The sequence below is a fragment of the Corella eumyota genome, chromosome 2 (genome assembly GCF_963082875.1).
Source record: "Corella eumyota chromosome 2, kaCorEumy4.1, whole genome shotgun sequence".
NCBI classification, from domain to species: domain Eukaryota; kingdom Metazoa; phylum Chordata; class Ascidiacea; order Phlebobranchia; family Corellidae; genus Corella; species Corella eumyota.
In genome coordinates this window covers 16,145,502-16,172,427 of record NC_137491.1, presented here as the reverse complement: position 1 = coordinate 16,172,427, position 26,926 = coordinate 16,145,502, and the positions used below count along the sequence as shown (strand labels likewise).

General features: G+C 32.0%; 10 protein-coding genes across 10 annotated transcripts; 9 read left to right on the top strand and 1 right to left on the bottom strand.

Moving 5' to 3' along the window:
- The first annotated feature begins 129 nt into the window (after positions 1 to 129).
- Positions 130 to 3,962, top strand: LOC145742522 (uncharacterized). Its single transcript, XM_082560296.1, has 2 exons — positions 130 to 1,174; positions 1,258 to 3,962. The coding sequence occupies exons 1-2, from the start codon at positions 130 to 132 to the stop codon at positions 3,960 to 3,962; spliced, it is 3,750 nt and encodes a 1,249-aa protein (XP_082416422.1).
- Positions 3,963 to 4,003: 41 nt separating this feature from the next.
- Positions 4,004 to 4,396, top strand: LOC145742521 (uncharacterized). The gene has a single exon (XM_082560295.1). It carries the CDS (start codon positions 4,004 to 4,006, stop codon positions 4,394 to 4,396), a length of 393 nt encoding a protein of 130 aa, XP_082416421.1.
- A 337-nt stretch (positions 4,397 to 4,733) lies between these two features.
- Positions 4,734 to 5,375, top strand: LOC145742519 (uncharacterized). Its single transcript, XM_082560293.1, has one exon. It carries the CDS (start codon positions 4,734 to 4,736, stop codon positions 5,373 to 5,375), a length of 642 nt encoding a protein of 213 aa, XP_082416419.1.
- A 7-nt stretch (positions 5,376 to 5,382) lies between these two features.
- Positions 5,383 to 6,351, top strand: LOC145742518 (uncharacterized). The gene has a single exon (XM_082560292.1). The coding sequence runs from the start codon at positions 5,383 to 5,385 to the stop codon at positions 6,349 to 6,351; it is 969 nt and encodes a 322-aa protein (XP_082416418.1).
- Positions 6,352 to 7,629: 1,278 nt separating this feature from the next.
- On the top strand, positions 7,630 to 10,069 carry LOC145741612 (dolichyldiphosphatase 1-like). Its single transcript, XM_082559221.1, has 7 exons — positions 7,630 to 7,732; positions 7,834 to 7,924; positions 8,011 to 8,111; positions 8,835 to 9,016; positions 9,275 to 9,458; positions 9,571 to 9,698; positions 9,851 to 10,069. The coding sequence occupies exons 2-7, from the start codon at positions 7,849 to 7,851 to the stop codon at positions 9,888 to 9,890; spliced, it is 711 nt and encodes a 236-aa protein (XP_082415347.1). The 5' UTR covers positions 7,630 to 7,732; positions 7,834 to 7,848; the 3' UTR covers positions 9,891 to 10,069.
- A 338-nt stretch (positions 10,070 to 10,407) lies between these two features.
- Positions 10,408 to 13,728, top strand: LOC145741849 (eukaryotic translation initiation factor 3 subunit G-like). Its single transcript, XM_082559514.1, has 8 exons — positions 10,408 to 10,507; positions 11,159 to 11,345; positions 11,557 to 11,688; positions 11,951 to 12,083; positions 12,345 to 12,488; positions 12,867 to 13,000; positions 13,062 to 13,168; positions 13,516 to 13,728. The coding sequence occupies exons 1-8, from the start codon at positions 10,482 to 10,484 to the stop codon at positions 13,541 to 13,543; spliced, it is 891 nt and encodes a 296-aa protein (XP_082415640.1). The 5' UTR covers positions 10,408 to 10,481; the 3' UTR covers positions 13,544 to 13,728.
- A 4,889-nt stretch (positions 13,729 to 18,617) lies between these two features.
- On the top strand, positions 18,618 to 21,548 carry LOC145743217 (uncharacterized). Its single transcript, XM_082561134.1, has 8 exons — positions 18,618 to 18,709; positions 18,902 to 19,091; positions 19,304 to 19,530; positions 19,711 to 19,798; positions 20,078 to 20,225; positions 20,498 to 20,624; positions 20,827 to 20,961; positions 21,196 to 21,548. Exons 1-8 carry the CDS (start codon positions 18,698 to 18,700, stop codon positions 21,358 to 21,360), a joined length of 1,092 nt encoding a protein of 363 aa, XP_082417260.1. The 5' UTR covers positions 18,618 to 18,697; the 3' UTR covers positions 21,361 to 21,548.
- Positions 21,549 to 22,348: 800 nt separating this feature from the next.
- On the top strand, positions 22,349 to 23,027 carry LOC145741530 (cytochrome c oxidase assembly factor 5-like). Its single transcript, XM_082559127.1, has one exon. It carries the CDS (start codon positions 22,403 to 22,405, stop codon positions 22,673 to 22,675), a length of 273 nt encoding a protein of 90 aa, XP_082415253.1. The 5' UTR covers positions 22,349 to 22,402; the 3' UTR covers positions 22,676 to 23,027.
- On the bottom strand, positions 22,904 to 24,383 carry LOC145741529 (ubiquitin-fold modifier-conjugating enzyme 1-like). The gene is made up of 4 exons (XM_082559125.1): positions 24,164 to 24,383; positions 23,871 to 24,002; positions 23,579 to 23,746; positions 22,904 to 23,455 (listed from the first exon to the last, which is right to left on the bottom strand). The coding sequence occupies exons 1-4, from the start codon at positions 24,284 to 24,286 to the stop codon at positions 23,372 to 23,374; spliced, it is 507 nt and encodes a 168-aa protein (XP_082415251.1). The 5' UTR covers positions 24,287 to 24,383; the 3' UTR covers positions 22,904 to 23,371.
- A 687-nt stretch (positions 24,384 to 25,070) lies between these two features.
- LOC145742078 (syntaxin-16-like) lies at positions 25,071 to 26,477 on the top strand. The gene has a single exon (XM_082559828.1). It carries the CDS (start codon positions 25,167 to 25,169, stop codon positions 26,103 to 26,105), a length of 939 nt encoding a protein of 312 aa, XP_082415954.1. The 5' UTR covers positions 25,071 to 25,166; the 3' UTR covers positions 26,106 to 26,477.
- Positions 26,478 to 26,926: the final 449 nt, after the last annotated feature.

The following is a 26,926-nucleotide window of genomic DNA, read 5'->3' as shown; positions in this document are numbered from 1 at the left end:
TTCTGCTACTCGTCTGAGTGTATCAAAGCCGCACTTACTGCAAGGACGACGTAACATCGTTTCAAACTATTTTAAACTATAGAGTTTAATTTTAGTGCCGTTGAGCACGTTTCAGACTACTGACTAAATATGGAATCAAAAGATGCTGTTGTAGAGCTATTGGGCTCACTACAAGACAAATACAACCGAGCAGAACAGTTTATGGCAAAACCTGGCAATGAGCTTAAGTTTAGGGAGTTGTTGAAGGAAGTTGACGCTGAATTCTACAAAGTGATGAGCCTTTGTGATTCAATGACCTCAAGCCAATCAATGCCAGAAACTGTGTCTAAGAAAAAGGATTGTAAACGGGTAAAGGCTGAGTTTGATGTTAAGGTTACTCGATGGCTGGCAGATTATATTGGTGCTGAGAAAAACAGTAGTTTGTCGCCCGAAGAATTGTTTCATCTGGAACATTTAAATAGACCACCAAGTATTTGTTCTCGGTCGTCAAGTTCTAGTTCATGTAAAAGTTTGCGCCGCCAGTCAAAGGTGAAACTTAAGTTGGCATTGTTAGCCAAACAGCATGCTCAAGAAAGAATGTTGGAGCAACAAGCAGAGGCTGAGCAAAAGGCTGCCTCTGAAATGAGAGAAGCTGATCGCAAAGTAGAGTTTGCTCAAGCGGAGTCTGATGCATGGGATGACAATGTATCTGAGAATGAAAGCGTGTTTTCAAGCCAGTATACAGATGCAAGATTGCCAGCAACGATTAAGATTGATTCAGTTTTACCCCAACCAAGTCCGAATACTTCCAAAAATGTTTCAATTCCCACAAATAAGGAACAATCCGTCAAGCAATCAATACAAAATCAAGCCACTTCGCAACCTATTTCGCATAGGAAAGATTTTTCCCCTTTGATAGAAAGGAAACCTCTCAAACCAATAATTCAAGTACAACAATCAAATTATGGAGATTTCAAGCCCCAATTACCCAAAGAAACCCCATACTTTTCAAGGTCGCCACCAATTCCACATTCCAAACCCCACTACTGTCCTTACCCTGAGGAAGTTTATTCTGCCCCAGCGAAACCTCGAATGACCGTTTCAGCTCGCAATAACACAGAAGTTAAGAGAATATTACCAAATCCGGTGATTAAAAAATTTGATGGAGACCCAATGAAGTACACTTCCTTTATGAGTTCGTTCAAAATGCACATTGCAGATAATCCTCATGTTAGACAGACGAGCTGCGTCTGTTGTTTTTGATTCAACATTGTTCAGAAAAGGTGTGTCAGACTATTGAACATTATACTGGAAGAGATGGATCCGGATATGTCTTAGCTCTAAATAGGTTAGAGTATGACTTTGGGCAACCTCATGTTATAGCAAATTGTTGTGAGAGGTACATTTTGGAAAGCCCTAAGGTAAAGGCTAACGACCCCGATGGTTTAATGTCGTTTTCCATTCTGTTGGAAAAATGTGTTACTTCAATGAAAGAATTAAAAGAATTTGCTAGTCTGAATTCGTTTAGGACAATGGTTCAAATTATCGACAAGCTACCTGAGAGTCTAAAGAAAGAATGGGTTTCATTTTCTGTCCGAATTGTTGAAGAAAGTGGGCATGAGGCTAGTTTCATTGATCTGGTTAGGTTTGTCACCAGACAGTCTGAAATAGCTAATTCTCTGTATGGAAAAGCTGTTTATGGTCAAAGCAGCTTAAGAAGCACTGGTAACAACACAAGGCGTCAAAGGTTATCCGCTTGCAATGCTATGTCTGCAGAAGCGATACCCAAGGAAATCAAATTATCCCAGAATCCTGCTTGTGTCTGTTGTAAGAAATTTCATTCCCTTTCTAACTGTTCAGAATTTAAAGGAATGTCATACCGAGATAAAATAAATCTTGTTAGGATGAAGTCACTTTGCTTTCGCTGTTTGTGTCATGGACATCACATTGGTAACTGTGAAATCAAAGCAGTGTGTGAAGTTAAAGATTGTGCTGCAAATAATCATCACACTTTGCTGCATAAATTACAAGTTAGTGCCGAATCAACATCACGACAAAAGGAGATATTATGTTCTACGATTAGAGCAAATGAAATTGCTGGGAATGGTGTCTACTTCAATGTAATTCCAGTAAAGGTGCGCTATCAAGACAAAGTGGTCAAAACATATGCCTTTTTGGACCAGGGTTCTTCTGATTCCTTTTGTGAGCATAAACTGATTGAAAGTTTAGGTGCTACTGGATCTCAGAAACGTTTAAAGCTTAAAACCATGACTGATCAAGCAAAGGAATGTCTAAGTACTTCAGTTCGTCTATCTGTCGGTTCTTTAATTGATGAAGAAGTCAACATAAATCTACCAGAAGTACTGTCGATTGAAGAAATACCCATTAAGCCAAACGTTAAGCCGACAAAGAGAACGCTTAAGATGCACAAATACCTACAAGATATTGAATTACCTGAAGTAATTGGAGGTACTGTTACTCTGCTTATTGGAGCCAATGTCACAGAAGCCTTTAGAGTTAAAGAGACTCGCTTGGGTCCATCTGGTTGTCCCGACGCAGTGAGAACAACCCTTGGTTGGTCCCTGTTTGGTCCGACGTTGTTTGCCAGGAAGCCACTGGACAGGGAAGCTGTGGTGTCTCAGGTTAGTGTCCAGGAAATTGAGAAGTGTGAGCTGCTAAAACCTCCAGATCGTTATGTAATGGCCAATGAACTAGAAGTTGCAAATTCTAGGGAAGATAGAATTGCCTTCAAGCAAATGAAGCAGTCGGTCAAGCTAGTAGACGGCCATTTTCAGATCCCGTTGCTTTGGAAACATCAGGAAATAAGTCTGCCTGACAACCTTAAAATGGCCGAGCGTCGTCTCGAGAGTCTGAAAAGGCGACTGGTTCGAGATACAAATTTACACCAAAGGTATTTGGAGGTAATGTCCACATATATCAAGAAGGGCTATGCGGAAGAGGTGCCTGCAAAAGAACTTGAAACCAGTACTTTAACATGGTATATACCTCATCACCCTGTTATCAACATACACAAGCCAGACAAGCTACGCATTGTGTATGATTGTGCCGCAAAATATTGCAACATGTCACTTAACGAAACACTCATGAAAGGTCCTGATCTGATGAACAGTCTGGTTGCAGTGCTGACTCGATTTAGAAAGGGCCCGATTGCCTTGGTTGCAGACGTAGAAGCAATGTTTCATCAAGTGAAAGTAGAGCCTGGGGATCGTGACGCGTTAAGGTTTTTATGGTGGTCTGAAGGTGATATGACAAAGAAGGCAATTCCACATAGAATGACGGTTCATCTGTTCGGTGCACGTTCATCACCAAGTTGTGCATCATTTTGCCTCAAGCAAGTTGCAAGCAGCTTTGGATCTGGTTATTCTCAAAAGACAGTCGACGTCGTGCGAAGGATTTTTTATGTTGATGACTGTCTCACTTCGGTGTCAAGTGTTACAGAAGGAATTCAATTAATTAAAGAACTTCGTGATATGTTGTCAAAAGGTGGTTTCAACTTGACGAAATGGCTATCGAATAATGAGGATGTGCTAAAATCTGTTCCTGAAGAGCAAAGGTCAAAGACTGTAACTTCCATGAGTTTAGATGATTGTGTTGGTGATCGGGTACTCGGAGTCTACTGGGATGTGTCCAAGGATGAGTTTCAGTTCAAAGTGTCATTGAAGAAAAATCCCTACACGAGACGAGGACTACTTTCCACAGTAAACTCACTGTTTGACCCATTAGGATTTGTAACTCCAGTTACACTTGAAGCAAGATTGATAATGAGAGATCTGTGTTCTCAGGATCTAACTTGGGATGAAAATATTTCTGAAAGTGACTCTAGAAGATGGGAAGAGTGGTTACAAGGGCTTCCAAAGTTAAGGGCGATTTCGCTTCCTCGCAGTTTTAAAGGATCACTGAATATCAACTACATCATTTTGCTGATGCTTCAATGCAAGCTTATGGAGCTGTGTGTTATCTAAGAGCCATTGATAAATTCAATAATGTGCATTGTTCGTTTGTGATGGGGAAGTCCCATATTGCTCCACAGTCTAGCACCACCATACCCCGCCTAGAACTTCTTGCTGCAGTTACTGCTGTTCGATTAGATATCCTGGTCAAAGAAGAGTTGAAGTTAGCCAATTGTTCATCAGTGTTTTGGTCGGATTCAACAGCGGTCTTACAAAGTATATATAACGATCATAAAAGGTTTCCAGTGTTTGTGGCAAATCGACTTGCTGAAATTGAAAGGTCAAGTAACATTTCAAGTTGGAGATATGTTCCTACAAAGTTAAACCCAGCTGATGATGCAACACGTGTTATTACCGCAAGTGAATTTCTGGAATCTGGAGGTATGGTTGTCTGGTCCAGATTTCTTAGCAGAACCACCAGAATGCTGGCCACCACAACTGGATAAACTACCCAAATTGCCTGATGATTTTCCACTATTTGAGAGAAAGTTTCCTGTCAGGGTAATGTCAACCCTTACCATGGAAATAACGCCAACGGATTATTTTATTTCATATTTTTCATGTTTCAACCGGTTAAAAAGGGCCACTGCATGGATTTTGAAATTCAAATGTTTTCTGGCTAATAAAAGAGAGGCCAGTTTGGATAAAGTTTTAATATCCAGCAGTTTAAATAGATCTGAGTTGTGCCAAGCGGAAATTGAATTGGTGAAGTATACCCAACGAACGAATTTTCCTGTTTTGATGAAAATGTTGTCTCAGAAAAATTTAAAGCTGAAAAGAAATATGTGTTCGAAATCAGTCTACAATTTAAGTCCTGTGTTGATGAATGGCATGCTTAGAGTTGGTGGAAGACTAACTAGAGCAACGATTGACTTTAACTTGAAACATCCGGCCATTTTACCACATGATTCACATTTAACAAAGTTGTTAATTGATTGGCATCATCGCAAATCAGGCCACTCTGGACTAAATTATACATGGAATTCAATTCGAAGTTTTTATTGGATCGAAAAGGGAAGCTCTGTTATTCGAACTGTCATTAATCGATGCCTGCCCTGTCGTCGCCGAAGCTCTAGTAATGGAAAGCAAATGATGTCAGATTTGCCAAAGGCTCGTTTGCAGGTTAATGAGCCACCTTTTAGTTACACTGGAGTGGACTACTTTGGGCCGCTACTTATTAAGCAAGGCCGAAGTCAAGTAAAGAGGTATGGTTGTCTTTTCACATGTATGACAACACGTGCCATACACTTGGAAGTAGCTCACAGTCTGTCAACTGACTCCTTTATTTCAGCTTTAAGGAGATTTATTGGAAGAAGAGGACGAGTTAATGAAATGTTTTCTGATAATGGCACTAATTTTGTGGGTGCTGAAAGAATTCTTCGAGAAGCTACTCAGGGCTGGAACAGGCGTCAAATTGAAAATTAGCACATGTATGACAACACGTGCCATACACTTGGAAGTAGCTCACAGTCTGTCAACTGACTCCTTTATTTCAGCTTTAAGGAGATTTATTGGAAGAAGAGGACCAGTTAATGAAATGTTTTCTGATAATGGCACTAATTTTGTGGGTGCTGAAAGAATTCTTCGAGAAGCTACTCAGGGCTGGAACAGGCGTCAAATTGAAAATTACCTGCAGCAACAGGAAATAACTTGGACGTTTAACCCCCCTGCTGCAAGCCACTTTGGAGGAGCTTGGGAGCGTATGATCAGAACCGTTAGAAAAATATTGTCATCACTTTCAACTCAAAGAATTCAAACTGATGAAATGTTACACACACTGTTTGTTGAAGTAGAGGCAATTGTGAACTCTCGACCTTTGACCCCGCTAGCCTTTACGAAAGGAAATGCAAAGGCGTTATCGCCTAATGACTTACTTATGCCAAAGCCAACCCATGGTTTGCCCCCTACTTTAACTACTGAAAGGGATTGTTACGCCCTGCAATGCTGGCGAAATACTCAATATCTAGCAGATGAGTTCTGGAGGCGCTTTGTTAAAGAGTATCTGCCATTGATAACTTCACGTCAAAAATGGCATGTGCGAAAACGCAACTTTATGGTCAACGATATTGTTCTTCTTGTGGATAACCTAAGCCCACGTTGCCAGTGGCAACTTGGTCGGATTACAACAACTTATCCTGATTCAACTGGAGTGGTGCGATCAGTGTCCGTTAAGACTGCAAACAATGAGGTTAAGCGACCGATTGCAAAATTGTGCTTGATCGTCGAGGCGGATGAAGGGTTGTGCGGTGAACCCCCTAACTGGATGCAAAATGACCAACATGGTAATCCAGGTTTGCTAGAGGAGGTTCAAGTGGGTCCAGGTTCGCTAGAGGAGGTTCAAGTGAGTCCAGGTTCGCTAGAGGAGGTTCAAGTGAGTCCAGGTTCGCTAGAGGAGGTTTAACAAGACATTGAACAATAGTAGCAAAGATGCTAAAAAATTAGTTTTGAAAACTAATCGAACTTTTAACTTTAGTCGTTAGCGACTGGACGCTAACAAAGGGCGTTAAATTGACACTTAATATGTAGTTTGTTTGTAAAATATGTTCTTCTGGGGTTACATATTTGGGGGGAGTGTAAGATATTGAACCAGTGTGAATTTATCGTCGTATACTTTTACGCTTGACCGATTTTATGTTCTTTCTTTAGCCAAGTATTGTCAGAGATAAGATATAAATTTAGCGTGTTAGTTTTATCTGTTTTAATCTAGTCTAATCCTATGTTTCTTTTTATGTACCTTGTGTAAATTAAGTATAAATGATAAACTGAATTACCAAGCCAACGAGATTTTACCATACCGATATATTGTTTAACTGGGCTTTGTCTTAAAATAGTTTGGTAAGCACGTGTTTTATAATGTTTTCAATACTGTTTATTTGAGTGTTTTATAATGTTTACTGTTATCTTAAGATAATTGTGTAGGGTATTTTGTATTATTAGTAGCTTATATATGTTTCTTTGTTTTAGAAACCGTATTTTTCACCGATCTGTGTGCACCGTTTTTCGTTATAAGAATTGTGTTGTCCTATTGTTGCGTCATATGAAGGGCTAACAATAATAAGTTCAAAGAAAGTTAAACTGGTGTGATTGATGTCTAAACGAGTTAATAACTATAACTAAGTCTGGTGTTGGTAATTGATTATTTCTGCTACTCGTCTGAGTGTATCAAAGCCGCACTTACTGCAAGGACGACGTAACATTTATTAAAAAAAAGAAAAAATATGTTTTTTTACTTTAAAATATTTTTTTAAACTTTTTACTCAATTTACCTCCACTCGACGACCTCTTCTGAACTTTGTGCAACAATTTCCCATATTAAAATGATATGAACTTCGCTATCAATAAATATAATTGCTCTTATATAGATAATAACAACTAATATTAATTAATCTGCTAACTCCATGCTTCTTCCTCTACAACAACAATTTTTCCAATTTTTTTTATTTTTTCGTTAAAAAATTTCTTTGTTGCGTCATAGTAATATACCTTTTTGTTAACAAAATATATATAAGATTTATTAATAAATGTTTAGATGGTAATAATTTAATAATAAATTACTTTTTTTAAATATAATATTTTAACTTATTGAAAACTAAGTTTTATAAATTTTTTTAGTTTATATTTAAATCTCTTTGGAAACTCTACATATCCGCATGTAAAACTTTTTTCCACTTTTTTAAAAGTTTTGCGAAGACGTGTGATTCGTGTCATTAAATGTAATGTGAAACTAGTTCACACCAAATCTAACTTTAATTACTGTTATAAATACATTAGTTAAGTTGCAGGTAACTGTTGTTTTTAAATTGATATGTTAAAACTTAATTTTGCTTAAAAAAAACAAAGAAAAAGTTTGAAAATGAATTAAATTTAGTTATATTTTTTTTAGTTATATGCAGTTACGATGAACGAAAATTTTGGAAACGACACGAATATAGATTGGAAATCGATTTCTTTTTTGCATGTTGAATATCAAAGGGGTAATTATCTAAATAAGATGCCCTTTTTAATACCAAACATCTGCAGATCTGACTATAATTAAAATAATTTTTTTTTAATTTTGCAGGTGATTTTATTGGTTTTGTATTGGCCTGGATAAGTTTATTTCCATTTGTTATATTGGTTGGTTTTGCTACTCATATTTACTTCAGACGAGAACTCCATACAGTAAGTGTATTTTAAGTTTATAAATTAGGTACTGTCTGATTGTAAGTCAATATTATGTTTAAGTGTGTTATAAAAATGGCTGTGTTCAATATTAAATATGGGATTATACAATAAACTTGGCCAGTCTGAAAAGTAGGGCAGCGTGCACGCACGAGATTTTTTTCATTAAAAAAATGCACCCCTGATATTAGCGTTTTGCCTGCCTAGTGTCTTTAAAAAATATGCACGTGCAGTACATACGCCTAAAACACGCTAACATATATCGCGCGTGCATGCCTAGACTGTAAATTTTGGTACGCGTGCACGCGCGGCCACGCATTTTTTGCGCTTGCCTGCACGAGATCTTTTCAAAAACTCCCCTAGTTTCCAGACTGGAAACTTGGTGAAATGGATTAAAAGAATCGAACCCTATACAATTCTAAATCCATTAAATCTTGTATATTTAAGTACCAGCTTTTATACTGTAGTGTCCTTATTTAAGGTGCTTTTTTAACTGTATGAACAGATGACCATTTGCCGTTTCAAAACCTAGTTAGCAGTTTAATTATCAGCAATTATAAACTATAATATTCCAAGCCAACTGAAGACTGGAACAGGGTAACTGATGTTACTCCATTTTTATGTCTTGAAGTTGACCTTTGCACAACAAAGATAAATTAATATTATATAATAAATAATGTGCTAGGACCAGGGTGCTTTATATTTAGAAATTTTTTTTTTTAGATTTTCTTTTTCTGTGGTTTGGTTTTAAACGAACTTATTAACTTTGTGATTAAACATATTGTAAAAGAAGATAGACCTAATGGTGGACATACTTCTTTACATGTTGCCTATGGTTGGCCTTCTTCACATTCTCAATTTGCTTGGTTCTTTGTAATATATCTTATATTCTTTATTTCAATCAGGTACATAAATAAATCCTTTTTGTAACTTATTAATTTATATATATTTAAAAAAATAGTGTTTGAATACGTTTTGATAATATATAATTTTTAGATAATTTTCAACAATTTATTTTTTTTTGTAATTTGTAACATGCTTTTTTTTAGAAATGCGATCATCTAAAATTAGTATGTTAATTGTTAAACAGTCAAGTTTTAAAACTATATCTAAGTTAGTGTTACATAAGAAAAAAAATCAATAAATACTTGACAACTATTTAGGTTACAAAGCAACAGTAGTACCTCAGATGTGGTTTGGCGTCATGGTATGTGTGTTTTAAGTGCAATTGCTGCTCTACTTGTTTCATATAGTCGTGTTTATTTGTTGTATCATACCTGGGGACAGATATTTTGGGGCGCTGTTATTGGTACATTCACAGGGTCACTCTGGTTTGCTTTTAATCATGTAAGTTTTATTTTTTTATCTAGTTGTAGAATACTTAATAATTATAGGTTGTTTTTTTTAATTTTAATTTTAGCAAGAATTTGTATTTTTTGTTAATATATTTTGTATTCAGTTGGTACTTGCACAATTTTATTCAATAATAACAAGTTGGAAGGCAAGTGAGATTTTAATGGTCAGAGATTCAACTTTAATTCCTAACATTATGTATTTTGAATATGCAACTTCTCGACAAGAATCAAGGTATTTTTGTGTATTTTTTGTGGACAGAACAATTTAAAAACTATCGTAAATAATATAATGATGATAATTTTAAAAAATTTATAGTTATGGAATTTTAAACACGATATTTTAGTACCTTAAAAAAAATTTATTTGAAAAAATATTTTTTTCAGATCTAGATCACGAAAAATGTCGTCCAGTAAGCTTCAATAACGTCATAAAAGTTTCTTTTATTTTTTTGTGCAAATTTTATCTCAAAATCAAATTAAATTGTTTTGTTTTATTTGTTTAAAAGTGCTCTTTTGTATCCCATTGAAGGTACATTATTTTTCAGTTTGTTGATTGATTTTTATTCTGTGTCTTCTATATAATACCTTTTAATAAATTCCTATACCAAATTTGTTTTAAGATATTTATGATATATGAAGGTTAGGAATTGAATTTAAATTTGTACAAAAGCATTTCAGAAAACAATTTTCTATTAAAGATTCCCTCTGGTCAGTGTAATGCAAGTTTTGTGCAACTGATTCTATCTAATAAATAGGTATTTGTAAAAAAAATGGTAGTGAGTTATGCTATACATTTATAAAAGTGTATAGCATAGAATTCAATTAACTTGGTTTAATAATGCTTAAAGGTCTACATAGATCGTATTAGTATATTTTAAAGCGCTGTGGTAAGTCACATTGCCACGTTTATGTTACAACTCTTATTAAAATCGCGTGTGCTTTTTGTGAAATATTTTCTCATAAAATTTACGTTGCACGTGATATTTGTTACATTGTTTTAAAAATAAGCAACAAAATGATTAAAACAGCGACCAACAAACTGTAAGTAATAAGTACATCTTTAAAGGCATTAACTAAACTTTGTAATGGGTATAAACTTGTTTTTTATCGGTTTGGTGACTATCGACTATGTCATAATATACGATAAAATTTTAGTCTAAACGTTACTATTTATGGCATGTTTTAAATCATAAAATTAATATTCGAAGTTATTTCTGTCGCATTATTGTATTTTGCATTGTATATCTTTATATTAATTTTGTTAATGTGCAAAAACTTAAATAAAAATTAAAAAATTTTAAAAACGCTATTTTTTAATTTTTTGTAACAAAACTATTACGTCTTAAAAATTAACTGCCAACTTCCTGTTATTTAAATTATTTTTGGATCTCTATTAGTTTCTCACGCCCTACATAAACAGGGTGTGTAACAAAAATGCGGCACATGTAATTAAACAAAAAGGTTGCATAAATTAAACCCTTACCTTAACCCTCACATATTCAGTTTACCCATTAACACATCTGACTCGTAAAGCATACTAAGTTAAACTCATTAAAACATATTTCAACTAATTTTTAATGTCTGGTTGAACAATTGCCATACTTAGGTTATATCACCTTGTTAAATTTGGGCGTGCGAAACTAATAGAGATCCTTATTTTTAAACATGCTTTGCGTTTGTAAAAATTGAAAGGACTACTGGAGTAAGCTGGGCGGAAGCAGCAGAGCAAGAGAAGACAAGTTGGGCGGATCAGGTGGAAGAGGAGGAGACTGAAGAGTTGACCAAAACCTCCGATCTTCCTCCAATCCAACAGAAAATTGTCGGGAACATCAGAACTGTCACTGAATACAAAATCAACAAGGATGGAAACAAAGTTAAAGTAAAAACAATTTTACTTCATATTTTTATTTAATAATATTTAAATAATCAGTATTTATCTGCAAAATATAAAAAAATTAATTAAATGAAATCTTAAAAACAAATTTTTATTATTTTTCTAAATAACACCTGTGTTTTTAATGCTCATATGTAACAATCCTGGGGCATATAACTTTTTTTAGTTACTAAATTGATAACTTTTTAATATTAAGGTTGTTAGAAGATATAAAATTGAAACTAAGAAAACTTCAAAGTCAGTTGCTCGCAGAAAGTTACTCCATAAATTTGGATTGTCAGAGAATGATGGCTCAGGACCACAACGGGCTACCACAATGGTGTCTGAGGTAATTTTAAACATAAAAAAGTTCTATTTTTGGTGTTTATAATATAGATAATAGTTTTATGTGATGTACTTGTTTATCAATCTACTTGTATTTTATTAACTTTAATGCATTATTTACTTTTCGCTAATTCTCTCTTGTATTTTAAATTTTTTTTATTTTTTTTAAGGAACTGATTTCTTATTAAAATTTTTGCTTACTTTAAGTTGGACCATTTGAAATTTTAAGACTTTTTTATATTAAATTTTTTTAATCCTACTTTCAGGATGTCCAAATGCAGTTCTTGGGAACACGACAAGAGGAATTGATGCAAGAACAAGAAGATCCTTCATTATCCAAATTCAAACATCAACTTCAATATTACATGTTCTTTAAAAACTTTAAAGCAACACAGAAAGGTAATAAGTGTTTAGTAAAAGTTATTTTGCAATGTGGTTAAAATACCCTTTTTTTATAGATTAGCAATTTGTTGTTTTTAGCCAAAATTTTTTTTTAATGATAAAAATTAAATTTTTGAATAACATTTTTCGTGTATATATGTATTTTAATACAATTTTTTTGTTATGTTATTAACTAACAAATATTTTTTTAGATTTTACTATATATTAAAAAAACATTTTTTTTTTATTTTTGTATATACAATTTTTTTTAAATTTTAGTTATTGGTGAGCAAAACGAAGATGAGGAAGAAAAAACAGAGGAAGTAGACGCACCATCCACAGGAGGAAAATATGTTCCTCCGAGCATGAGAAGTGGAGGAAACACGATGGGATCTTCGATGCCGGGAAGTAGGGCAGGAAGAGGTAAGAAGACAAATTTTAAAAATTTTAAATTAAAAAAGGCTACTCAATTTTTATGTCAAAAAATTTAATTTGTATTGTGTAGTATATTGTTTTATAAAGTTATGTATTTTTGAAGAATTACTTTGCTAAGTTGAACTAGTTAAACAACCTATATATATTAGAGCTCAATTGACGATAAATATATATATGTATGTCCAATTTATAGGCGTTTAAATAAAAAAGATGTTTATAAAGTGTAAAATACTAGGCCCAAGGGCCAACTTTTATTTTTTTGATATCACGCCAAGCGATTTTGTAGTATCTGGTCAGTTTAGGAGTAAAAGTGCAGCTTGTAGTTGTTGTTTAACTTATATTAAATAAACAAACTAATTTGTTAAGATGAACAAGCTACGATCAGAGTCACCAACTTATCAGAAGAGACAAAAGAAGTAGATTTACAAGAATTATTTAAACCTTTTGGAGCTATTCAACGAATCTATTTGGCTAAAGATAAACATACCCAACAATCAAAGGTATAGTTTCAAATATATACAAAAATAACTAAATTATTTTGATAAAAAAATGTTTTTTTAGGGTTTTGCTTTTATTAATTTCTACAACCGGGATGATGCAGCAAAGGCAATAAAGAATGTTTGTGGTTATGGATATGATCATCTTATTCTTAATGTAGAATGGGCCAAGTAAGAATTAACAAACTGTTTTTTTTTTAATATTTTGTAAGCTAATGTTTAAAGGGTATATTTACCCACTGAACTGCAAAGTTTTCAAAGGTGAAGTTGTTCTATATATTTTTTTTTGGTTTTTCGCACATTGATAAAAGTAAATAATAAGGTTAACAGCATTGAAATACGAGTCAAAATTTTTAGATTTTCGGCAATACGATATACAATTAATATTACAACAATGCGACGGAAAAAAATGACAATATCAATTTAATGATATATCAAATCATAGTCAAAATCTGATTTATTTGCTTGTGTTTTAGTCTTTAACAATGAAAATAAGAATTTTTGTGTTTTGATTTTAGACCTTCTACTCCTGCTGGTGGAAACTGATTGGTTTTATTTTAATTGGTTGTGGTTTGAAATGGTATCCTATCAGCTATCATGTCCCGGATTTTTGTATTTCAATTTTACCAGAATTTCAAATATTCACTGTTCAGAACCAGGATGTTTGGTGAAATGAGCTGATGTTTAAGAATATAAATAAATATAAAACTGTATTTGTTGTTTATTTTTCGTACGTGATCGCGCAAATTGGTAAAAAAAAACAAGTGAAGCCATGTTTAACCTAAACGGTGGATGGCGCTAATGAGATAGCTAGACTTTCAGAAGGTTTAGAACTGTGTAAAACGGTAGGATGTTATGCGGTTAACAGCATTGAAATACGAGTCAAAATTTTTGGCTTCAAATCGCGCTATTCGCCCTTATACCGGGGTTTACAAATAGCTCAAACTCGTAACAACAGCACATTTTTATTCGTAAAAAATATGAAACCTACCACCTTGAGTTGCTACAAATTGGGGCACAGTGTATAGAATTGTACCATGTGTATGTTAATATAGTGTTTACGAAGTTGGTAACGTTGACTTATTATATAATCTACGAGTTTATTAAACAAAAAAATTTATTTTTATTTAATATGGATATTTGCCTATTGCCTTAAAACATTTAATAGTGTATATTAATTTTGCAATGTTAAGTCATTTTTATCGAATTTATAAAAAACGTTACTATTAAAACATAGGGCATTTGTAGGCCTTTAGTTCTACAAAATTTTTAAAAAACGTAAAATTAATGAAAGATTTGGCAAGAACCGTAAATGTATTGAGTAATATTGAGAAAGGTGAAGTACAAAACAAAATAAAAACCGATTGTACAACCTAACCTTTAATTTAAAAAAATAACTTTTTTATTCAACCTCGAGCCGATTTTGTAGCCTGTTATTGTTATACTAACCTTGGCAAAGTAGCGGTAAAGAATATCTTTTAAAAACACAAAAATCGACTTGCAGAAAAAAATTGTGGAAGATGTAATTAATTATCAGACAAACCTTTATTAAAAACACTACGTAGGCTCCAGCGCGTGTTTGGGTGGACTTGTGACTTATAAATTGTAATTAAGGGTATCCATTAATAAGTATTTCACAGTTGATTTGCTTTGGCAATGGTTTGCGGTTGTGTTATCTGACATTCAAATTATATAATTTACATAAAAAAAGGATAAGAAACATTAAATCCGAAAAATCAAGTTTATATGTTATATATATTTTATTAAATTTAAATAGAAAAGAAATTTAACAATAGCTAGCCTATCAAAGTTATGATTTTGTTAAAGGCCGTAAACTACACATAATCTACTTTGATTTAGAAAGTCACTTTTTTTATTTACAAAAAGTTGTATTACAAACCTTAACACAATAACTGCTAATTTTACTTAAAATGTATTATTTGTGTATATCAATGCCCGCGTTAAGGCAGCCTTTTGGCACAGTCATGCATACTACCAGTTCGTTTGTTTTTAACCTAATAAAATAGAAGTTAACCGGTAAATCTACAGGGTACGACTGTAGGAGTGCATAAGGTGGGAAAACATCGCTCGATTTTCCGCCCTGCCGCCAATTATTAACAATACTCGACAACCTTTTTAAGTCTATTTGATCAGAAACGCAATAGGCACAGCGTGTTTTAGGAGTAATTTATACGAGTAATTGATTAAACAAAACGGCGGCGACATCAAGGCGTTTGGCAGGCTTTCGAATTAAAGATCAAACAGTCGATATGTATTGAACAAGCCTATGATGTAAATATGGGGAAAAGCGTTGAATATTTCCAAGCACAATTAACTTATTCAGTCAGTTCATTGGCCTAAAAAACTCAATTGTATTAACTCATATTTAGTAAACGGTCTTGTGTGCCGATATGTTGGCCTATCAACAACAGTCGAACTCGTTCCTTCTTACCCCATTGTGTACGCCACAATGCAGTTTTTGACGTCACAATGCATCTGAAAGCGGGGTCGAATATTTTCAACGAATACAGAAAGCGGTTGCCTTGCTTTCAAATCCCGCCTCCATTTTAAGCCTAAACAACATGTGGTGCCTTCAATTCTTACCCGTTTTTAATTTGGTTTATTTGATATCCAAAAATGCCAACTTGGTTTAAAGTAGGTGGAGAATAGGAAATTGTAGAAGTGGAATAGGGTATATGGGAACAAATAATATCATCGTATTTCGCTTTGAAAATACTTCGACTTTTTTGTTAATTAAAGCGCCTTTGTTTAACAAAACACAATATAAAAAATAGCTTACGCTTTAAATATAAAATCTAAAAATATTGGCTTTTTAAAAATTGCTTTTATTATTCTTTTACTAATATCAGTTAAAAAAAGGATCTAAAAAATGTTGTTTTCGGGCAATTAATTGTTTTAAACAATTTTTTTTTAAATTAGCTAATATTATTAACCATTGTTTTTACTGACGTTAACACAAAATAAATAAATTGTCACAAAATTTTAAATTATTTCCTGAACATGTTTAGAATTAAGCATTTCTATAAATAAAAACTTTATACTTTTTGTATAGTCCAATTTATTTAAAAACTTAAATTTTTTTGAATATGTTAAAATAATTGTTTTTTAAAACAAGAATTTTTTAAAAATTTGTTAAAATTTTTAATTGACGTCATGTCGCCCCGCCGCCATATTGTTTTAGAGAACTACATTATACAACCCCACAAAAATTAAAACAAAAAACCACACACAATGGTTAATATTAAATTCAGACCATTAACCATTTTTATAATTTAATATTCAAAAAATTGGAAAACTAATTACGTAATGTGGCGTGATTAAATTGCATATGGTCACGTGGTTTAAAACGTAAAAAAAACGCCTTTTTCACACACACTAAGATCAAAGGTATTTCTCGCGCTTTGAAGTCTCTTTTCACTGCTGTAGCGCTTTTATCTCGTCGGTGATAAAACATGACATTCAAATTATTTTCCCCGTTTCGGCGAAAAATTTTGGTTCCCCAATCGAGCGAGGCAGGCAAACGCGGGTAGGTCGGGCGACATCGTGTTAGCACAGAAAAGGTAAACGTCATCTAATCCCACCGGCACACAAAGTGTCTTTGTGACGTCACAGTCGGTGCGGGGCGGGCATAAAGGCGGAGGCGAAGAAAAGAGATTTGTTTGGTAACAAACTAGCGTTAATTACATTGAAAGTGTTTTGGAGGTCTTTAGCCAACAAGACTTCAGAAAAGGAAGGCGGACGCAAGCCTTTGTCAGCGAGAAGCTTCGACTCTGTGTATATACACTAAAACACAACTAGTAGGAGGGCACTCTTTCTTCTCCTTCTCTTTCCTCCCACTTTTGCTCCTCGGAAAAGGAGCAAACTACAAAGGAATGACGAGTGGATCCATTGTCGAAAGGGTTTTGTAGGATCAGAGCGGTTTTTTCGCTCGAGTAGAAATGATCAAAGCCGGGAAAAAAACGATGGGTTTTCGACAAATTGAATTATCTTGTATATTGATATTTTCTTAACTGTTTAACACCTTTCTACATGAAGGCAAATTGGTTTATAATTGTATAAGCACAACACCTAACAACAATTTTAATTCACCAAAGAAATAAAAGTTGAAAAATAGTATACTTAAAAAAAACAAAATTTTTTTAGCTAAATTCATACAAAACTAACTGTACTTATATCTATATAACCAATATTCAATAAATAAAATCACTAACTGTAGACAAGTTTTTATCCAAAAACACAATATAAACTTTGCGTAATAGTTATTGCGGCGCAGAGTAAACAATCCTAAAATTCGAAAAGTAAAAACGATTAAACTGTTAAGAATGGGGGTTTTAGGTCGGAAATGGGACAAAGAGAAATATTTATTTATCGACCTGTATTTGATGGATCGCACCTTGAAAATTTTAGGCACTGTAGCCGAAACAATAACAGAGTTTGTACGTTTATTCTAAAATAAAGAAAAGTGTGTCAATTTTTAAGTTTTTATAAAAAAACTTTTTTTTTTAAATTAGAAAAAGGGATTTTATTTATTAAAATAGTTTTTAAAGAATTTTAGTAATTAAAATATAACACATTAAAAATTTGGAAAAAGAATATTTTATAATTATTGGATTCAACGATTATTTATTTAAAATTTAATATTTTTAAAGCTTAAGCCAACTTTTAAGCAAAGCTACAGGTGACTAATATATCGCCTAACTTTAATAAGAAAATAGGCAAAAAGTGGCTTAATGTGTTATAAATTTTAAACAAATTTGGAGTTAAGAGCTGCAAGTAAATTTTGTCAAAAAGTATACAGTGGCGCTTTAACTTTCAAAATTAATTACCCTAATATCGATAAGTAGGCATAAACGATACAAGCCAATACAGTCACTTCAACTGATGCGTAGAAGAAAGGCTCGTGTCTAGATACGGACAATTAATAATGAATAGGAATCGGTAAGCTGAGAATATTAAGACAATACACACCACCGAAACGCGACACTGTTAGTAGATAGAACAAACAAACTAACCGACCGTTTGAAGTTAAAGATATGTGAGAAAACGGTAAGGAATGAATACACAGTTCTATTTTGCGTTAAAACAACTTAAAAAAAATTAAACCAATAGGCCCTCATCGGGAAGCGATCTGTTAGTGTACTTAAATGGAATTTATCTAAGGGTTGGGTTTTCATTTGGAATTGTAGTTGCGAGAGTTCGGTTGAAATAATTTCCGGGTTTTAATAATTTGCGTGATCATTTAATGGTGATTAGCTTCAAATAATAAAAGAAGATATAGAAAAAAAATAGAAAAATATTTATTTTTTTAATAGAAATATATAAAAAGAAAATTTTTTTAGTTTAAACAGCAAAAAAATATTTAAAAAAATTTATAAAAAAAAATAAATATATATAAAAAAAAATAAATTAAACTTTTGGGCAAAGCTTTTAGTTTATTTTTTAAAATTAAAACTGGATTAACTTTTTTTCGAATAATTAAAAAAAAAACGATTGTTTTAATTAATAAAAAAAAACATAAGAAGATTGCCATTTTGTTTTATATTTAATATTTCGTTGTTCTGATTTGTAACTAACAAAAAAAAATAAACCATTTTTTTATAGAAATCAACTTAGCTGTTTTATTGAAATAATATTTTTATTAAAAAAATTTAATAATTTGTTAAAGAATTTAAAACAAAAATGAAAGCACAGGTAAAAAATTTAACATTTTAATTTTTAAATAAATAAATACCTTTTTTTAGTTAAACAATTATTTACTAGTTTTATGCATTTAATGGATATTGCATGTTTTTTTTAATGTTTTTATTATTTATTTATTACTATTAAAAAGAAAAAAGAAAAAGGCGATTAAAATTTTTCTTGAATTTGCAATTTTATTTTTAGTGTTCGCCGTACAGTTATTCTCCCTACCCCATCATCCAACATCACCCAACAACTAGGTTACCCTGTAATCTTGGTATACCATCCAACCCACGAATGTACCAGCCTTGGCTATCAGAACCCACGGGGGTTATCACCCAACAAGGGACTGCCCCTGCTCACCCCATATTTAATGTCCCAAGCCCAACTTCAAGTAAGTTAAAAACGTTTTTAAAATCTAAAGTTGTTAAAAGAATTGGCATTTTTAAATAAAAAATTTTTTTTTTGAAATTGTCGGCTTCGAATATTTCTATTTTAAATTTTTATTAAATAAAATAAAAACGAAAATTAATTTTAGGTAATTTAGGCCAGATTTTTATATTAATTTTTTAATTTTTAATTTTAATTTAATTTTTTTAACTTAAGGTGGATTTAGTGATCGTATAATGGACCTTCCGCCCACACCCCCGGCTGATATCCAACAAAATCATTACAACCCAGCGACTCAAACTAACAGATTTTTCCATAGTCCACTTGCTCGACCGCCTATGCAAAACACCAACAACTCTTACACTGATCCTTCACTACAGTTCAGCGTACCAAGATCGATAAATGACACTTCTGTTCGACAATTTAACTCTCGATTATATCAGGTACAGTGTTTAAGTTTGAACGAAGACTAGAAAAGAATTTAATTATTTTTAACTGTTTTTTTTATGAAAATAGCCTTTTGTTATAATGAAAGTATTTTTAAAGTTTGATTTTTTTTATAATTAACTTGGATTAGAATTTGTGATTTTTTTTATTTATAAATTGTATTAATTTTTTTTTAGTTTCCGTCAGCGATGGAACATAGCGATCCATGGTGGAACGAACACCAACCCCAGCAAGTTTATCCATCCCACCAAACTATTCCTCCGCGTAAGCTTACCCTTTTTTAAGATTATAAAATAATATATTTTATTTTTTATGTAAAACAAATAGCATTTTTCGGATCTTTATTTTGATTCCATTTTTTTTTTAAATTTAATAAGAAAAGGGCACTAAGTAATTTAGTTTTTATGAATATAAAAACATAAAAAAAAAGATTTTTAACACGAATAAAATGGCATTAGAAATTCAAATTTTACTTTAAAAATATTTCGTTTATTTTTTATTTCCACATTATAGTCTTTATTTACCAAATTCAATACTTAACAGGATCGCATGCAATGCAACACATGCTTACCAGCGCTCACAGAATTCCCAGTTCACCACTATTTTCCGATTTTTCAAGAGCCCACACAGCTCATCATGCTGCACTACTGGCAATTGGTGAACATCTAGCCTCGTCTACCGTTACTAGAAGGTAAATAGACGACTTTAAATTTTAAAAGCAGTTGAAGTTTAAATTTAAAATGTGATTTAATCAGTATATTACTGTCTTAAAGCAATATAACACGTCAAAGTTTTAATTTAAAAGTATAATTGTTATAAAATGAATTATGAGGAATATTTTAATAAGGTAACAAAATATTGTCACAATCTATATAGAAAAAAGTTGTATGCTTTTTCGTAATACTCTTACACAACCTATACAACATAAAATACGTTATTAGTAAGTTCTTATTCTTATTAAAGGTGTGCACGTTGCCGATGTCCAAATTGTTTAACTCCGACACAAACGAGAAATAGTGATGGCAAAAAAGAACATATTTGTCATTTTCCTAACTGCAAAAAAGTTTACGGAAAAACGTCTCACCTAAAGGTAAAATAATTTTTAATTGCAAAAGGCAATAAATTGTATTAATATGTTTTAAATCGTTTTTTTATTAGATGTTTTATTATAAAGTTATATGGGATATAAGAGATTGACTTTAGCAGAAAGCCTAAGTTTTTATCCCTAACAGTACATGTATTTTTTGCAATTTTTTATAAATATGTAATAGTACCTTGTTTTATATGTGCAGGCTCACATAAGATGGCATTTAGGTGAAAGGCCTTTCGTTTGTCACTGGATGTTTTGCGGAAAAAGTTTTACAAGAAGCGATGAGTTGCAGCGACATCTAAGGACGCATACTGGCGAGAAAAAGTTTCAATGTTCGGTATGTATTCTGTTTCATTTAAATTTATCCGTTGTATAAAAGGTTAACTTTGCGGCTGTATCATATACTAGCTTTAAGCTACCCAGACCCAAGACCCAAGCCTTAATTTTAGTTAGAAAAGGACCTTTAAATTGACTGTATAGTGGTTTAAAAAAATGGGCCATTTCTCTTTCAAAACAAAGGTAAAAATGGTTATACTTTTTACATGTTGTATTATTTAGCTTTTATTTTTAGATTTGTGAAAAGCGGTTTATGCGTTCCGATCATTTATCAAAACACGTCAAAATTCATTTAAAAAAGGGAAATTCGGATAAAACAACTCCAGCAAAATTGGAAAGCCAAAAAATAAAAGAACAAAACGTTCAACAAACTACGACAACAGAACAGCAAATATCATAACAATAACAATTATATTTCGCTAAATTTATAGAAGATGACCAAAGCCTTTATTCGTGTTATGTTCCAAAAGAAGTTTAATTAAATAAACTGTGTTTCTTCGTGTTTTATTATCGTTCTGCCTTTTAGTACTATTGCAACGCATTACCTGTTTGAATACGTTTGGTTTTAATTTTTTAAATAAATCTATTTAAGCAACCTATGTTTTGATATTGTTAAAAATATCGTTGTGAGCAAATTTCTTAGGGATTTTTTTATAAACTACTCTAACGTGACATCTGGTGAACACTTTTTTAACGAATGGCAAAGTTTTTTTATGGGAAACCCGTATGGTCCACATACGATGTTAAAGTTTAGTAAGTTCTAAGTACGCTGTAAAAGTTATTCAACTGGGACAGTTACGAAAAAACTTGCAAATTTACAAAAAATAGAATATGCGTGTAATTGTTGTGTGTTTGGGTTGCATATGTCAAAAAAGTAAGCAGGATAAGCAATATAGTCAAAACTTACAGTCACATTACCGCATTAACAAATACGACTATCATTTTAAGGGTGTCAGGGTGTATGGCATGTACGGGCTTCGGCAAACAGACAATTACAGGAAAGCAGTGCTTTATGTAAATTTATCCTCGATGTGGAAAAGTCGATTTAACGACCTAAGCATGAAGTAACATTAGCTACCTGTACCCAGTCTCGAATTGCCTTTGATAGTTTGGAATATTGAAGAATATAATTGCTCGATAAGTATGCTGCTGATTGAGTGCTGGCTCAGCAGGAGTTCATACCTTCTAAAGCACCCCACTCTACAAGGCGCTGCAGCATGAGAGCAGTGGGCATCGAACACACGACCTCATATAGTTTAGCAAGTGTTTTGACCACTATACCATGCTGCTGTTTTTGTTTAAAAGTGTTAAAAAAAGCGATGTCAAAATATATACAAGTAACCTATTATCTTAACTGTTTATATTTCATTGTTTCCAATTTTAGGTAAAAATAGATTTTTTCAATGATATAAAAAATTAAAACCTTAATAAACTTGTTCAAAATGACAAGTTATCTTGAAGATATTGTGCCAGATAAAGATGATGGAACGACTGATACAACTCAAGGTTGTTGGCGTATTCGTTACGAACTTAAAAAGTGTATTATGGAAAGCGACTGCATAAAATTGGACAAAAAAGCAGTTCGATATTGTCTTAAAGATAGTAGGGCAAATGTCCCGGAATCATGTCGTAATTTACAGTACACTTATGCTATTTGCCGTAAATCAATGCTTGATATGAGGTCGAGATTTCGGGGTCGAAAAGGGGACAGTTAAACTTTGGTAATTAAATAGAGTCTGTTAGTTTTATCAAGAATGATTATCTACTTGTGTTTTATCTACCAAGTGGCTAGTTTTTTTTTTTTTAAATCTATGGATATTAATCCAACTTATGTGCTGTTAGTTTTTTTTCTTGACATTAAAATGTTGTGTGTATCCACCTTGTGAACATTAAAACAAAAAAATTATATGACAACTAACAGATCAAACGAACCTAATGACAAATTAAGGCTTTATTTTATTAAAATGGAAGCAAAAAAAAAGTTTTGTTAGATCGGAATGTTTAGTGAAAGTTTTTATTTAGTTAAGTTGTCGTAGATACAAAACCACAGCTAGCATAAATATTCACTTTAATTTTTTTATTTATCTGCAAAACATTCGCTATTAACAAATCTGAAAGGAAATATTGGGTTAAAATTTTGTCAAAACAATTGTAAACAATTTGTACAATAATGTTAATTAAGTGTTCAAGTCTTAACCATATTGATTTTGAATAGATTTTTATTGTCATAACAAGCCACATTGCACATTTATAAATGGAGTCATTTTTAAATATATAAATCTTATTGATATTGATCGAGAAAAAACCTCACACCATAATTAAAATAATAAAAAGAAACAAAGCAGTTGTAACTGCTATACATATAAATCTTCTACAATAACACACAAAACTTGCATAAAAACATAAAATATTTATGTTGTTTCTTTTTCATCGCTATGTTGTATAATCCCTTTATCAACAAGGTCTGGAATTTCAACAGCAAGCCACGGACCCAGCTAAAAATTTTAAAAATAATTTTAATCAACTTGTGAAACTTAAAATTTTTATCTAAAAAGTTATTGGCGATTGCCTTTTTTTTTTTTTGTTGCTGTTAATGTATTTTTACAATAGCTACTTACTCCTAAAGCCATTGCATGTGCAATTCCAAATTTGGGAACATTACGAGCCCACAGAGGTTTAAAATGATCAGTGAGACATATTTTGCCACCTCTGTACATTTTTGCCGTTTTACCATCTAATTCTGGCAATGCAATTTCAGGTGCAGTAGTAGGATAAGTTACGGGTATCTTGAGAAAAAATAAGGGTTAAATAAACAATTTAATATTTATATCATAAACCAGTTACATTTTGTAATTTTAAATACAAATTAACTATTACTGAAACTAAAAAACAATGCTTGCTAAAACTTACTTCAAATTCGATTTTAAATTCATATTTTCTTAAATCTTTAATGTACCAACACTTTCCAAACCACGTTGTACCATCTTTGCTGGCTTCTAGTCGAAACCAATCGTTATCATTTTCCTTATTGTTTTTTACATACTGCAAAAGGAGATAAAGTTAAAAAACCCTACTCAAAATAAGTTATTTATTTATTCAACTATCGAAACAGGGTAGGGCTTTTAAAAATTAGTTGCTTTTTTTGTTTTTAAGCTGTAAAATGTTTTACTTAGGAAAAAAATCGTAAACTATTGTTTTTGTACTGTTATTAAAGCCTGATATTCTTCCTTCAATCTTTGTGTCCATACATCTACTTCTCTAGGACCAGCTTTCGTTCGCAGCAGTGGTATACTTGATAAAGTTTTTTTCGTCACGTTGTCAACCATATTTTTTAAAAGTAATTGTTTTTGTTACGAAGTTGTTGTTTTGACAATACAACACGTGTCTCAAATTGTTTACATAAAAATACTAAAATATTTTAGGATCAGCTGTTTTGATTTATGACGACACCGAAAGTGTGAGGATAAATATATATTACAATTTTTTTTATTATACGAAACGCTAAAAACAGTTAACAATTTTAGTAAAATGCTATATAAATAAATCATTTTTATTTTTAAATATTGTAACTTTGTTAAGTATATGCAGAAAACATTTTATAGTATTTACTTTTGATTACAATTTTGTGATGCTCCAATGAACAAAGATTTTGGACGTAAAGGTTTTAAAAAATATGATTGCAAGATGGTAAATAATTGTTAACGATATTTAAGACAGTCAGACAGCGGTACCTATAAACTATACAGGATCGAATAAATAGAATGTACCCGAACGTATATCAAATGGTTTTCGAATGAAACAAATGGATCGAACGGATCGAATGGACCGAATGGATTACATGCATTATGCTTATTCTGAATGGGTGAGGGTCGGGGTTAGGGTTTAATTTATGCAATATTTTTGTTCCATTTTATCCATTCAATACATTTGATCCATTTGGTAACCATTTGATATACATTCATTCGATTCTGCACAGTAGTAAATGCCAGACTGTGACTACACTTTTTTCTGTTTTGCACGCTTATAGTTTATGTTTATAAATAGCTTACAGTTTAACACATCTGACATTCTGACTATCAGACTATGTTTTTAAATAACCTATTTTGCAGTTTTGTTACTTGTTTAAATCTTCAGATCTTTAAAAACATATAATAAAGGATCGTAAAAATATCTGGCACATTAAATTTAATATACTGAAGTTGAATCATGGCTGTAAGATCGCTTTCTGATGTTTTTGTAATGATGAGAAATAATGCTCTTCAAAGTAAAAGTATGTTTGGTCAACAATCTAATCACGGATATGAAGATGACGACAGAACAAGGTTGGTCCAGCACTCTGCCCCAGAACAACATACAGTTACATTTCGAAACACTGCATCAACGGAATGGATAGAAAACTCGCAAGAAATAAATTATGACATTTCTCGGATAAGGGATAAAATGCAAGAATTGTGTCTATTACATGATAAACATTTAAACCGTCCAACTCTTGATGATAGCGTTGATGAAGAACATGTTATTGAAATTTTAACACAAGAAATCACTCAGTTATTTCATGGTTGCAATAATAATATTAAAGTTATGGGCTCAAGAATAAAGAAGTCATCACCCTATGAAAAAACAATTTTAAAAAACGCGGTTTCGTCGGTGGTGTCTACCTTACAAGAGGTATCTACAGAATTTCGAAGAAGTCAGTCAACTTATTTAAAAAAATTAAAGGCCAGAGAGGATCGCTCACATCAATTTTTTAACAGTCACACTGCTCTTATGATTGAGGACACTGGAGATTTGGATGAGGAATTTGAAAAGGGGTTCTCACAAGGACAAGTAGCTATTATTAACCAAAACTCGGTCAATATTAATCAGAGAGAAGAAGAAATATTAAACGTGGTTAAAAGCATCTCGGATCTTGCAACCATATTTCAAGATTTAGGAAATATTATAGTTGAGCAAGGAACATTGCTTGATCGAATTGACTATAATGTTGAACAAGCTGTTGTCAAAACCGAGTCTGGTCTTGGTCAACTACAAAAAGCAGAACATTACCAAAAGAAAAACAAAAAATTAATAATTATTTTTGTAATGGCTATCATAACAACTATACTCCTAATAATTTTAGTTGCAACAAGATCTAACAAAACCTAATTGTTTGTTACTTCAATATTTCTTTTAAAGTCTCTATCCGTTTTTCTCAAACACATATGTACCTATTTTTCAAGTCAATGTTTGATAAGTAGACATTTTAAGGTGCTGGGTTTTTGTATAGCTTGAGTTCTTTATATCATCTTCAATCTTCAAGTTACATTTTGCAATTAAATTATATTATTGGGCTATTTTAAACCTAAAAAATAATTTAAAACAAATGTATATTGTTGTTATCTTTTTTGGTTATTAATATCATTATGTAATTGTGCAATATAAATATTAAAAATGTTGTTGGTTTTGTGTAGTGCTAAATGTTGTACCGTGGTTTCAGTTTTAAGTATAGTATGTTGCAATTTGTATGTGATTTATATTTAGCTGTTACAAAAAGGGATATCATAACATGGTTTATAATAATATATAGCTGCACTTATTGTTGTCTTTTTGTTTTAGTAATATACTTACACACAAATTACACTATAGTAAAAGAATTAAAAATTTTTTCTGGTTTAATTTTTTGTAATATTTTAATCCTATGTTTCTGTACAAATAGTATACAGAACAATAAATTAAAAGACTTACTGAGGAATTAAAAAGAATGGGTTTTTAATATTTGAAAAACTTCTATTTATAATGTTAAACGGGCTCTTGTTAAAACCAAAGTAAACCTATAAACATTTTGTCAAACGGTTTTTAGTCACATGGGCGAATATTGTAGATTAAAGTATGACTAGTTTGAATTAATAGAGTAGCAACATACGCATATCTATTTTTACATCGAGGACAAATAAATGTAAACAAAAGTATTGCAAATACACACACAA